The sequence below is a fragment of the Alosa alosa genome, chromosome 5, assembly GCF_017589495.1.
Source record: "Alosa alosa isolate M-15738 ecotype Scorff River chromosome 5, AALO_Geno_1.1, whole genome shotgun sequence".
In the NCBI taxonomy this organism is placed as follows: Eukaryota; Metazoa; Chordata; class Actinopteri; order Clupeiformes; family Clupeidae; genus Alosa; species Alosa alosa.
This window is the reverse complement of record NC_063193.1, coordinates 2,091,869-2,105,545: the sequence shown is the minus strand read 5'-3', so window position 1 is coordinate 2,105,545 and position 13,677 is coordinate 2,091,869. Positions and strand designations below refer to the sequence as shown.

At 39.1% G+C, this 13,677-nt stretch overlaps 1 protein-coding gene across 2 annotated transcripts in view; it reads right to left on the bottom strand.

Moving 5' to 3' along the window:
- Positions 1–13,397, bottom strand: part of LOC125294479 (zinc finger MIZ domain-containing protein 2-like) — a 31,127-nt gene extending 17,730 nt beyond the window's left edge. For both annotated transcript variants that reach the window (XM_048243272.1, XM_048243273.1), the window contains exons 1-4: positions 12,720–13,397; positions 8,103–8,202; positions 1,224–1,338; positions 948–1,141 (exon numbers count right to left, since the gene is read on the bottom strand). In XM_048243272.1, the coding sequence (XP_048099229.1) occupies positions 948–1,141; positions 1,224–1,338; positions 8,103–8,152 (359 nt within the window). In that variant the 5' untranslated portion in view covers positions 8,153–8,202; positions 12,720–13,397. The remainder of the gene's footprint in view (positions 1–947; positions 1,142–1,223; positions 1,339–8,102; positions 8,203–12,719) is intronic.
- Positions 13,398–13,677: the final 280 nt, after the last annotated feature.

Below are 13,677 nucleotides of genomic sequence, written 5' to 3'. Positions count from 1 at the left end.
CTCTATGAAGCATTCTACAAATGTTTAACAGTGTTGAACCTAAACATCACCACTAAAAAATTACCTTGTGGACTGGCGGACATTGGAAATAGTTTGTCATGCAGGACTTGACCAGTGTTTCCCACTGTTCATTTTAGTTTTGATGGCTGCTTAGACAACTCACGCCTCCTGCCTTAAATGACGCCCACGACCAAATTCACACCTCTCGTTCTCACACCTCTTACGGCATTTCAGTGTTAATTTTTTACAGTGCAGGTAAATTTTCTAAAGACAGTCCAAAGTAACCTGTGCTATTCGAAATGTCAGTTTATTGCACATCATTTTCTACGTCGTTTTGAACAGCCACTGCATTAGTTAGCAAATTATTGCAAAATCATTTTATGCAAGCAAACTGCTTACAGGGGGTCTTTATGTCATATGATAATCATCCACACATTTTGCACTAGCTTAACTTTTTACCCTTGTAACCTACACTGAATCATTTCTGCCAAAGCCCCACTTCTATCCTCTCTGGTAGCCTACAGTGCTTTATGAGAGAGGGAACGGCTAGTGTAGAGCGGCGAAAGCCAATGGTGTGCTTCTTTTACCGATATGTTTTGTATTTCTTATCCAAACAAAGTCAAACTTGCCACTGCACTTACTCGAACCAGTACCAAGACACATGAAATCAATCAGACGAACGGTTCGACAGATATGCGACACACACACACACACACACACACACACACAGACAAATGTTCCTGTACTTTATAGACAGATGAGTGGTTTCAAAAAGTGGTGGGGACAAAATTAATCATGACAAAAAGTGGTTGGTTCACATCCCAACTGTCCCCACCTAAACTGACGCCTATGCGGACAGCTCATGGTTACTTCAATTATTACAAATATTTCCTATATTAACACTATTATTACGCCAATATTATTTTGCCACAAACACACAGACTCACCTCCCGCCATAACCAGGTCCAGATTGGTATCCTCCCCCTCCTCGCCCATAGACACCCTGCTGCATGTAGCCCTTATTTGCATCAGGGTAACCCGGCTGTCCCATGAACTGAGCAGAATTCACACCAGGCCCTCCACTTGACATCATAGCACCACCCACGTGATTCCCACCTGGTCCAATAGGAGTGCCCAGAACCTGCCAAATCATAACATTTCATCACTGTTGTTGGTAGAACAAATATCTGGACAATTTAGTCAATGCATAATAAGGTCATTACCTGATTTGGCGTAGGATTACTCACACCCCACACTGTGGTTACCACAGAAAGGGATCCTGCTGATTGGTTGCTTTGTTGTTGCCAGGATGCAGGGTCATATAGGTAGGAGCTGTCACTGAGACCATAAAACAACATTGTGAGTCAAACTATGTTATACAATTCAACATTAGAATTTGCTAATGGATAATCATACACAGCTGTATTACCATGTAGTTGATTTTCCCCTTTTGTTCTTACCTCCAATTGTTTGATAATGTCATGTAAAATGTTATTAAAAAGGGCCTGCTACAGGGTGCAAGCAAAAGCTATAGGGTTATAGGGTGCTAGCAAAATTCATTATGTGTGTTACTTATGATTATAGAACAATTGGGTTCTATGAAACTATTTATTTGTTTCTGATTGGCCGAGAGACATGAGTTGGAATATCCCTGAACATATCAACTCAGACTTTGCACAGCTAATAATAGGCCTAAATCACTCCGCGATACAATGCGAAGATTCTATAATGCTTTGACACAATGTAGCAATAATCGTTAAATTAAAATTAAATGAAAGTTTTCATCATTCAAAAAAGCAAGTAGCCTTGGCAATTGCAATTGGAGAAAAAAAATGGAGATCGATTTCCCTAAAATAACTTTTGAGTTAATATATGAAATGTCGGATGACGAGGACGAAAAGACGTTCAAGCAAAAGACGAAAAGACGTTTTTATTTTAAAAAGACCTTTTTAGCCATAGTTGACAAACATGCCACTATTAGAAGATATAGAGTGAGGGGCAGAGATAATCCTTGGTTTAATGACTCTATTGCAACTGCTATTAGAGACCGGAATGAAGCATGGATCAAAGCAAAAAGAAATAATAATGATAAATGTTGGTTAAATGATAGGGTATTAAGAAACAAATTCACACAACTAATAAAAAGTACAAAAAGTGAATATTATCTGAATATAATAAATGAAAGCTTTAATGACTCCAAAATGTTTTGGAAAGCAATTAAGCTTAAATCTTCTTCAGATGACGTGCCACCCCCCACTATCCCTGAAGTTATAAGTATATATACTTTTTTGATCCCGAGAGGGAAATTTGGTCTCTGCATTTATCCCAATCCGTGAATTAGTGAAACACACACAGCACACAGTGTACACACAGTGAGGTGAAGCACACACTAATCCCGGCGCAGTGAGCTGCCTGCATCAACAGCGGCGCTCAGGGAGCAGTGAGGGGTTAGGTGCCTTGCTCAAGGGCATTTCAGCCGTGCCTACTGGTCGGGGTTCGAACAGGCAACCCTTCGGTTACAGGTCCGAAGTGCTAGCCACGACTGCCCCTTTGTTATAAAAACAAGCCAGGGTGAAGTAAGGGGTAAACAAAATATAGTAGATAGTTATACTTTCAACACAGAATTGAATTCCATTTGTGGTGGTTGGTTTGCAGAATTAACTTGAACACAACAGTTTTTAACAAATTAGCACAGGGTGGTTATGATGCTAACCAGATTTAAGCACAATTTAGTACAACCTGGAAAATCATTGTGTGGTGGTCAATGTTGATATTGTGGTGGGCCGCCACAAATAAGTCAATGTATGGGAAACACTGTTCAACAAGCACTTTATTAATGCAGGAATAGCTACTCAGTCAACACTTCCAGCCAACCCCACGGATAGTGTAACCTCCATCACAGACTCGTCTAATGCAAGTTTGAATAATTTCAATTTAGCATAGAGTTTGGTGCCAAAAAGCGAAGATATTCTACAACAGGGGTCTCAAACTCAAATGAGCTGGGGGCCAATTCTGCCAACTTCATCTGTTTGGAGTGCCGGCTATTTCTGAAAATGCAATGTTCTTTTTTTCAAACACCACACAAAACTGCAAACAGAAAGTGCAAGTGTTTTTATCTAGTTTTAGACACCTGTGCTAGCAACCTTAGCTTATAAATAAAATAATGATAAAATAAATATTAATACAAATTATAAAACAAATGAAAAGCATAAAAACAGGTTTTACACCAAATAAAAATATTTTCCTCTAATAACTTTTTTTAAACCTGGCAAACTATAGGCGTCAGGGTTAAGAAAGCAACACCATTGGATTTTTATATCAGATAAAGAGATAAAGTCCTACTGTAAATGTAAAAATCTGAGTAAAACAAAAGTTTATGAAGGGGGTAAATTTACCCATCTAATTTGCCACTGGATGGCAAGCACCTCAAATTATGCACTTTTAAATACTGGATGAATATATATTTGAGCAGGTTTACTTTACTTTTTTCATATCACCCACATAACAAATTAACAGGAAAACACCTAAGAAGTATACCAACACCTAAGATGTATATGGTTTCTAAACCACAAGGCCTACAATAAAGTATTCTGGTTAAATGAGTTCCTATCGCGGGTAATCTGAGTACCCAGAAGTTCGCATCATATTGCGGGTGACTTTGTAGTTTAGAGCCCTATTTCTACTAGCCCTGCTGTCTGTACCACATCCATTACAGACACCATCATCACGATTACCACTGCAACCTCCAAGCTATGTTGGGCAGAGGGTCGAAATAAGCATGGTATGCTTAGTGGACATCGTCGTACACGCAGACGCACCTCCATTCAATAGACGATCGATCATACGTAAACGTTTTTCAACATTTGGTGTAGGCCTATTTCTGCTTAATTTCTGCTTCAATTTATGCAACACTATGGCCTGCATCGCTTCCGCGTCATTACAAATGCACGTCTTTGTGTTTCTCACGTGTAATACAAGTATTTCCTGAAAACTTTGCGCAGCGATTTTGGGTTTGAATGAAGCTCTGGATGTCTAGCACATAGTGGAGCACAAATGAGTACAAATGAGATTTGTCACCGTACTTGGAACTATCGTCTATTTTAATCAGTATCGTTGTTTGTCACAATTAAGTCTCAAGGGCCGGATTACATTATTATTTTGACATACGTCGCGGGCCGGAATTGGGCCAGACGCGGGCCGGATTTGGCCCGCGGGCCGGGTGTTTGAGACCCCTGTTCTACAAGGTAGTGTGCAAAAGTGGTCCACATAAACAATACAACATTATAAAACATTTTTAGGCTCATGATTGATCTCTTTAACAAGAAATTCTCAATACTTTCAATGCATGCCTAATAGTGTGCTGGAGTGTAGGCCTAGCTTGCTCTGTCAGTTCTTGTCTACACCCAGAGCACAAAGTGATGAAATCTCTGTTAAATCAAGTTTAATAGACTTTTACATAGTACCAGCTGAAGTCTGTAAGGCCTTCCGTAGCCTATGTAAGTGTGAAGAAAAGAAAGGGTAAAGGATCAGATAGACAAACAGACAGGTTGTGTGTGTGTGTGTGTGTGTGTGTGTGTGTGTGTGTGTGTGTGTGTGTGTGTGTGTGTGTAAGAGAGAGAAAGAGAAAGAGAGACACTACCAGCATGGACAGATTATGAACTTTCAGGCCCCTGGGCCCAGATGTATTATGATGTATTATGACATCGCTACTAGAAATCATGTGAGGCAGACAGGACTCAGTGTCTTCAGAAAAGACATGGAAGACCCCACTAATTGTTTTTAATTTATTTGATGTGATTTCCTGTATTCTGGTGCATTTTGGGTGATGGCCAATACTTTAATTCAATCAGATTCATAGCCTATGTGTTGATATGATGTGTTGATATTGAGGCAATGATTCCATGCAATGGCTTGGGCCCCCTGACTCCTTGGGCCCGGTAGGCCCGTGCAGTAATCCATCCCTGACTTCCAGTGACAGTTGGCTGTTGATAGCTGGCAGTGATAGAATTTAGAATATCGAATAACCCGAAGCACATAGTGCTCTGTTCTTCATGGTTGGTGATATTAGTGGCCTTCTAGCCTTCTACATTTGAGCAAGCACATTTTCATAGTTCATGGTGGCACAGTCTAGTTAGGTTATATTCTGAGGTGTGTCTTTCTGTTAGTCAGGTATGGGCTATGTATTCAGTGGCAGATATGTGTGGACTGTTGAATGACCCATCACTAGAGACATATGCCAAATTTCTTGTTTTTGTCCATGAGAGAGTTTGGAGATGGGGGTCACAGATCAGCCAACGATTACATTGTTACAGTGCAGTTATTTTACAACAGAACAAAGCAGTTTGGCACAGGAACTGCTACAAATCCACCTGTAACAGTGAGCAGCATGCTAAGATTCGCTACTACAGTAGAAATCATGTGAGGCAAGCAGGACTCAGTGTCTTCAGAAAAGACATGGTAGACCATCTTCTGAACCTGCAGTAACACCTGCAACTGCATCAAGTCCTTCTAGAGGGACTTTGTACACTTGTTCAGCAGCAGCTGCTGCCAGGATAGATAAGTGCTTCTTCTGTCAGAAGCAGACAAAAGAGCGTCTTCATGAGGTGTCCTCTTTCAATGCAGGCAACCAACAAAGAACTATAAGTAATATTTTGAAGTCAATGACTTTTAACAGGTAGCCAGTGTAAAAATGCTAGTATTGGGGAAATATGTTCATATTTTTTGTGTGTGTTAGCAGCTCCATTTTGAATAAGCTGCAAGCTCTTTAGACAGGTATTATTACAGCCAGCATAATAGCATTACAATAGTCTATCCTTGAGATAACAAAACATTAATTTCTCGGCATCTGGTAAGGATAAGGACTTCCTTATCTTTGAAATGTTCCTTAAATGGTAAAATTAAGTTTTGGTGATCTGTTTTATGTGATTACTTAGTGCTAGGTCCTGGTCAATTATAAATCCTAGGTTTTTAACACTTATGGATGGATAGATACATAGATAGATACATAGATACATAGATAGATAGATACTTTATTGATCCCTAGGGGAAATTCAAGAAATTTTGAGGGAGGGCTTAATAACAGATGTCTTAAACGACTGCAGTACATGCCCTGATAGAATTATTTATAATCTAGAGCAAAACATTATCCAGGAAGGGGAGAGCAGTCTTAAGAAGGTGAGTAGGAATAGGGTCTAGTAGACTAGTTGTAGATTTTGATGAGGAAATTGTGAAAGTGAGATCTAATATGTTGTGTATATGTAAATTAATTAAATGTTGTTTGAGGTCTCATCTGTGATTCAGTGATTTTGCTATCTTTCAGCAATGGAGTATGTGTATTTGGTGAAACTGATTGGTTATTGATCTTATCCCTAATTGTTTGACATACAATCATAATACTGACATACAATCATACTGTTGAAAATAAGAAAATAACTTTTGTGAACTTTATTCAACATAGCCAGTAATTTAGGCGAAATTTATGGTGTTAATTATAGTATAATATACAATTTCACAAAAATAGGGTTAAAACAGGTTAAAAAAAATGGAGACATAATTTTTCTCCATGTTCAATGACCTCTAAAGACAGTCCAACCACTCTCCAACATTTCAATCCCACAGAAACCACATAGGCCCCCTGACTAATAGCCACCTTCCTTGTTGTTCACCGTCGCAGGACTGTCATCATCCTGTTAAGCCCGCCTTAAGACTCTCTAACAAAATAGAGCGCTGTGATTGGATGACGTCCAGGGCGTCAGCCAATAGAAATCCCTATGGTTTGCTACTAGACGTACAGGCTGAGCAAATTAATTTGCCGCCGCTAGGGTGCGTCTAGATTTCTAGGCTAATATTTCCTCAAAACTGCTGCAAACTTGATTGCTGATCCGATCTCCTCCATTTTCAATCTTAGTCCACACAGTGATTCTATTCTCAAGTCATGGAAATCTGCATTTGTTCTCCCACTTTTAAAAAGTGGAGACCCGTCGGTCTTAACCTTTTTGACGCAAAGTGCATCAAAAAACACACCCTTTATTCTCTGCTATATTGCCCCGGAACTGTTAGTCGCAGCGAGATGAAACCTTTATAGCTTGGCAGAGCAGAAGTGGGGCTTTCCAACGAGACTACGCAGTTGTCTGTACGATCAAGTATGGGAAAAAAAAAAAAATCATTAAATTAAATCAAATTGCATCATATTTACAGTCTATACTTCTCTGCGTTCACCTGCGCACCTATTACTCTCGTTTGAATTACTCTCGTTTGAATTACTCGCGAACCCGTGATCGCATAGACAACGCATGTCAGTTGAAAGAGGAGACACAGAGCTATCATTTGATACCAAGTACATCCTTCTGCAGTATTGGTGCACCGTGCAACACAGGTCAAAGAAGAACAAACGCTTGGTCACATGCGCGGTCAAATTGGTCGCGCTATAGAGCCCTGCGATATAGCCTTAACTCAAAGCTTTAGGCTTATGCCTTTTTGATCAGCTACAGACAACAAGTGGCAGACATTTGAGTCATATCATTGCAAATATCTGATGCATCATTCCACAAAATAATTTGTCTTCACCATCATCAAGTTATTCAATAGGATAAACATATAGCTTTAACTCAAAACAGCCGTTTTAATTTGTAAAAAATGTCAAATTCAGCCATGCTTAAATTCCGCTCACTGCACATTTATTATAATGTATTATAATGTAATACTCAGTAGTCATTACTGAATGCTTAGCTAGAATGATGTTTTCCTATCATCTTATTTTTTCTGTGGGCCTGTAATTGGGCTATGGGTTTTCTACAGGAATAGCATGTTTGAACTAGTACTAATAATAACACAGAAAACCTGAATGGGTAGTATTTTCAGTTTATCTCCAATTTCAAGTTAAAATGCGTAATTGCTGCATAGTAAAACCTAGAGCAAGGGTGTAGCAACATATTTTTGCTGCAACACACACAACATCCAATTGTAGACTAACTTAAAAAAACAATCCTTTTTGTATGTTGTTTATAAAATATTAGATAATGTTCAGTGCCATTTCACCAAAGACATGTTGGTTAGGTGCCTAACATTACATTTTGCTGCCAGCATGGTTTTATTTTGTTTACCTGTGCGGTGTTGGAGGCAGCCCAGGTTTCATGGAATTGATGGGGATCATTGGAGGAACTGGGGGTTACCACACCCAAATCTGCTCAACCTACAGGCAGTCTACAAAAAATAGGAAGATGTTAACGACACTTGTGACAAGCTATTACCACATAATCAAGCTAACCTTTGTGTGTAGTGAAGACATCCCTGTAATAAACAAATAAATCCATAATGTGAAGAATAACTGGGTCATTCTACAAAAAAGGTGGAAATGGCTGGTACATGAACTTGTGAAAATTATGTCCAATTTGTAAATTCCGTCAGATTGTTTTGGCCATCAACTTAAGATTGTCAGTGTTTCCCACACATCGAGTTTTTTTGTGCTGCACCGCCACAAATTCAAAAATGACCGCCACATAAAAGATTTTTTTCTTGTCTTTTCAAATTCAGTGAAGTCCTGTTTAATTACGCGCCCTTCTATGCGCACCTCTAACTACAGCTTCTGCCCCATTCTCCCTTTCTCTCTGTACGGACGCGCCACTCCTCTGCTCATCAATTGAAATGCTATCGTGCAGGAATTGTTTTTTTTTTTACAGTCTATGGTTTGAAGAGAACAGGCTAAAATGCTATTAATTCCGATTACCATCATGCAGTGGGCTTTTCATATGCCTTCCTATCGAACCGCTTCAGATGTAAATCAGTGAATGTATGGAATTTGGTCTCTGCATTCCATTTAAAGGCATTGCTCAAGACTGCTATTGGTCTGCTTTCACTAAATCTTATATGAATTAACCTAGGCTAGACTCTGCCCACTTTGTGCATCTGACTCGCTCTGGCCACAGTGCACTGGTGGCATAATACGCTGCCTAGACTTTATGTCAGTAGCACCATTTTCAAAATGCAAATGTATTGCCTCTGCAGCAGAGAAAGATGTGACTTTCCTGCCACCTGTTGGATAAGAAATAAATAAGCAATGCTCTAAGAAAGATCCACTCTGCTGAAAAAATGAATGCCAATATTCAAAATGAGCAGATGGCCTCTGTTCATAGTGTGTGATGTACTTTATCAGATCCAGTGGGGGAGAATACTTAAGTAAGCTACTGTACTCAACCACAGTTTTTCTGATGTTTGTAAATCAATAATAATATTGAATTAATAATAATTCAATTTTACACTACTATATTTCCACTCAAATTAATTTCAAAGGAAAATATTTTTCCCTCCACTGAATTTATTTATATTTATAATTTTAAATGGTCAACACAATTGATAGGCAACCGACAGACATACCAATACCAACACTCAACAGCACTAGAGCACCTCAACATTAACAGACCACCCCAAATTATAATAAATTATAACAAGGTGCAAAATCCTCATGTACAGTTATAATTGTATTTTGCAATTTGTTCAGAAATTTGTCTACCTAATGGTTTCAGCTTGTATGCTTGAATAGGAGATGGGACACTGCCTGCCTTCTCCTCACTATTCAAGACCTCAGATCAGTCACACAGTTTTTCTGTTACCGCAATCTTACTAGACATATTGACTAGGCCAGTGGTTCTCAAAGTGGGTTCCTGGTAGTCTGCGACCCCTAGACAGGGTCAGCAGAATAATTTGCAAGTACAAAATTGTGCAGCATCATGAAAAATGCATCCAGATGGGGGGCCAATAAAGCAAGAATATTTTGTCTGTTACTTTTACTCATGTTAACTTTAGGCCATAGAAACTCTAATATGATTGTGACAGATCATGTCAGTCCGTCATGAATCGCTCACTTTGCTCAGGGAACAAGGAACCGAACGTACTGCTACTTATTCAATTAAATTTAAAGAACTTTATTTATCCGTTAGGAACTTCACATGTGAAGGAGCAGCAAGATGTGTCCAGACCCAACAGTACAGACAACAAATAAACAAACACACATGCACACACACACACATTAGACATATGGCAGATATGGCAAAGCCTAAGCAAATAGTACCCCCATAATGGAGGAGCAATAAATAAAATAAAAATGAAAGAGTCCAGTATTAAAGAAAAAAAAAAAAAAAAGAGAAAAAAGTCCAAAAGGTGTTCAGCCATTCAAAATTGGCTGCCATTCAGCTTAGACTGGCTTATTACGAAGAAATGTCTACTTTGTCATGTGACACTAAGACCAAACAAGCTAAATTGAGAAACTGTTACATTGAATGAGTGAAGGCCATAATGCATCACGTGTTTCAAGTGCTCACAAACGAAGCCATGAGGCCACCCAAACATAATTGAACACACCAACGGCAAAGTGCGGAAGAATTGATTAAAGCAACCTATGATCACAAATCTCTTTGAATGTAAGGACAAAACTAATTTCCTCAGTTGAACCAACAGCAGAAAACATGGATTGTAAACCTGACCACAACTTCATTGTACATGTCCCCAAGCTAAATGTATTAATAGGCCCCCTAAAATCCAGAATTAAAGTGCAAACGAATATCGGTTTCAATTAGAACTGATTGAAAGTAATTTTGTACTCGTGTTGAAATATTCAATCAAAGTATTCCACAAAACTCCTGGACTGGTTACACCACACTCCATGAGAAACGTAACCAAAGGTAAAAGGTATACTATGCAGGTTTAGGTATTTTTGGTGAGTTTAAAGCTCCCTATAGAGTCGCGATGTATTTAAGCTTACAGTATGTTACTCTGCTTTTGTAAATAGCAAACTTCTCGCAACTTATCCCCCCTGTACACAATGCTTTTGTTGTGGAGGTGAATGATTAACAACAGGCAAAAACTATCTCCAAAGAGCTATATCTACTAACAAGGTAATGACGGAGCACCACTCTTGGAAGTTGCATGGCTGGTTTTCTCGGTAGGGACTCGCTACGTCTATGCTGTATAGCTATGCTAGGTGAACTATTCGCCTATTACAAAGTTCGTTTACCATCAAATTGGCTTCATAAAGGTGAAAATCTTGCATAGTGTGTCTTTAAAGCTACAGTCAGGGATTTTATGCGATTTCAAACCCATAACATGTTTTGTCATATTCAGAAATGATCTCTTCATGACTACACTCCAGGCTCAAAAAACTGGAAACAAACAAAGTGGGGGCAGCCTTCCCCCAAACAAAAATTAAACCTTGCGTGGAATTTCTCTGGGAATACTAAAGGTAGAGGTAAGCAACCTTTCTGGCGTGTTTCGTTTGGTCCCTGGTTAAAATATAATGTACATTTTAATGTCTGCTAATAAATGTAAACATAAACACAAACAAATGTGACTCCCTACGAAATCCCTGACTGCGCCTTTAAGGGGCTGTGAGAAATTACATACCCCACCTTTAACTCATGGTAACAAGTAGAAACGTCTGTATACCTTTAATACAAGTCAGATATTTCACCCTGCAAGACCTATGAAAGCCCAAGGGCAAGTTTCAAGGCCCAGTCACTGACAGGCCATAACTATTCCTCTTCTCAACTCTGAGGCCCTGTGTGCCCTGTCCAGAGAAGAATTGACTATTGATACCTGCTGTCAAACACATCCCTATCCCACCTCCAGAGAACAAGTAGTTACCCAAAAACATATAGAAACTGGAGATATAAATTCAAATGCAACATAGTTTAACAGTCCCTCTCTTTATAAATAATCGTTTGACATCCTGCGTCTGATGTCTGGAGCCATGTCATCTGCAGCTTATCTTTTCTTCGGGAAAAGGAAATTAGCCGCTTCTGCCAAAACGTGAATCAACCGACAAATAGTCAGTTTGTTACCAGCTGAAAGGTTAGCACGCTCACCCAAAGATATTGTAGTCTGACGTTAACGTAACTGCACACAAAATGGCACAACATTCTCTAACGTTAGTCATTATACAAGGACGCAGGTCAAATCATGTCTCTGACCCACTCTCATCCACTTAGGTTGACAGAATATTCGCAGTTGTTTCATTCCAGTAACGTTACGCTTTCTAAAGCAACAGCTATAATTTTGAAGAAATAATGCTAGCCTGAGTTAGCCTGAACAATTTCTCATTTTACGTTGCTGACTTCGATAGTGTTAAGTTACTGCGCTAACAATGAATTCTACCTATACATTCTCTGATTCTACCCGGAGAAAAATAACTAGCATACCAAGGGAAACATTGTTCATTTTCATGGTCTCGCGAAGAGAGCCTGAAAACTATCGAACTCTAGGGACTTGCTAGGGAGTGGTTGGAAACAAAACACATTATTTTCATGTTTTCTGCATAGAACCGTTCACGTTGTCAGTTGTCTTCCGACTTGTATCGCAAGCTCAAACGTTAGCTAGCTAGTGCTACCAAGCAATCTACACTCTTCCTTATCTTAGCAAAGGGTAGACTTTACTAGTTAGCTTATAGCTAACTTAGCACGTTTCTTCTATGTGCAAACTAACATTAGCCATCGCTAACTAGCTAACGTTACACTTAACGAAGCAATGCCATATTAAAAGCATACCCGTGAAATCACAATAGAATTCTAACTTCGAGGTGTCAAACATGTTAACAATATAAATGACAGCAGACAGCTCAACTAAATCAACGTTATAGTGATAATGGCAGCAATACATCAGCCTACAACTTCATAGCGACAGACATCTAACGCTGGTAAACCAGCTAACTTACGTTGACAAAGGAACCTTACCTTTGCCTCCTATCCACCGTTGATCGTTGCAATATTTGGTGCGTAGGATGGGCCGCAGCGCATATGGCTAAAGATCACCTATACGGATCTTAATTCAGCAAAGCTATTGGTGCGTTTCATTAATCGTAACTTAGCATTACCTTCCGTAAGTTACATGTCAGATCAGGTAGCTAGCAAGCTACCTAGCCCTCCAGCTAGCGTGGGTTGACTGCATAGATGACTGCAGCAACGTTAACGTTAATGATAACGCTTGCTAGCCTTTTCTCATTGACGACAGCTAAACGTGTTTGTATTCTTAAACAAATTGTATCCATTTGCTTGATCCATGTCGATTGTGATAGTAAAAATAAGATAAAAGGGAGTTTACAAAGATGAAACTCTATAACGACTTAAGATGACAATATTTTACGTTGCCCATCTTCAAGGATCTTCGCACTACAACGTCAGCTGGCTAGACCGTGAAACCGCTATCCCAAACAACAAGACAGCTATGACAGCTCACAGCCTAGGAAGTAGCAATCTGTGTTTTACTCCATTCCATTCGTTCTATTGCACAACACTGCTGTATTTTAATGAGTATCGTAGGGCAAAACAAAAATGTAGAACTATCCACGTCAATGTTGCTACAACTAAATTATTACATTTGCCCAGCCAAGATGCCCAAAGGTGGAAGTGCCATCACACTTTTCGTAGACACAAAATCCGTTAAGTTGACCCAATAATCACATACAATTGCACTCCCTGCAATAATTATCACATTTTACATTAACATTAGCTTACATTAAATAGGACATTGAGCTGGGAAAAAAATACTACTTATTATTAGCCTAATGAAGTAGAATAAGGTTATTATTAACGACCGTTAAAGTATGTCTCAGTGTACAGGACACTTTCCTGGATCAAGAGGTCACTGAAAGAAGTGCATTATTGGGAGAAATACACTTAATATCATAATTTA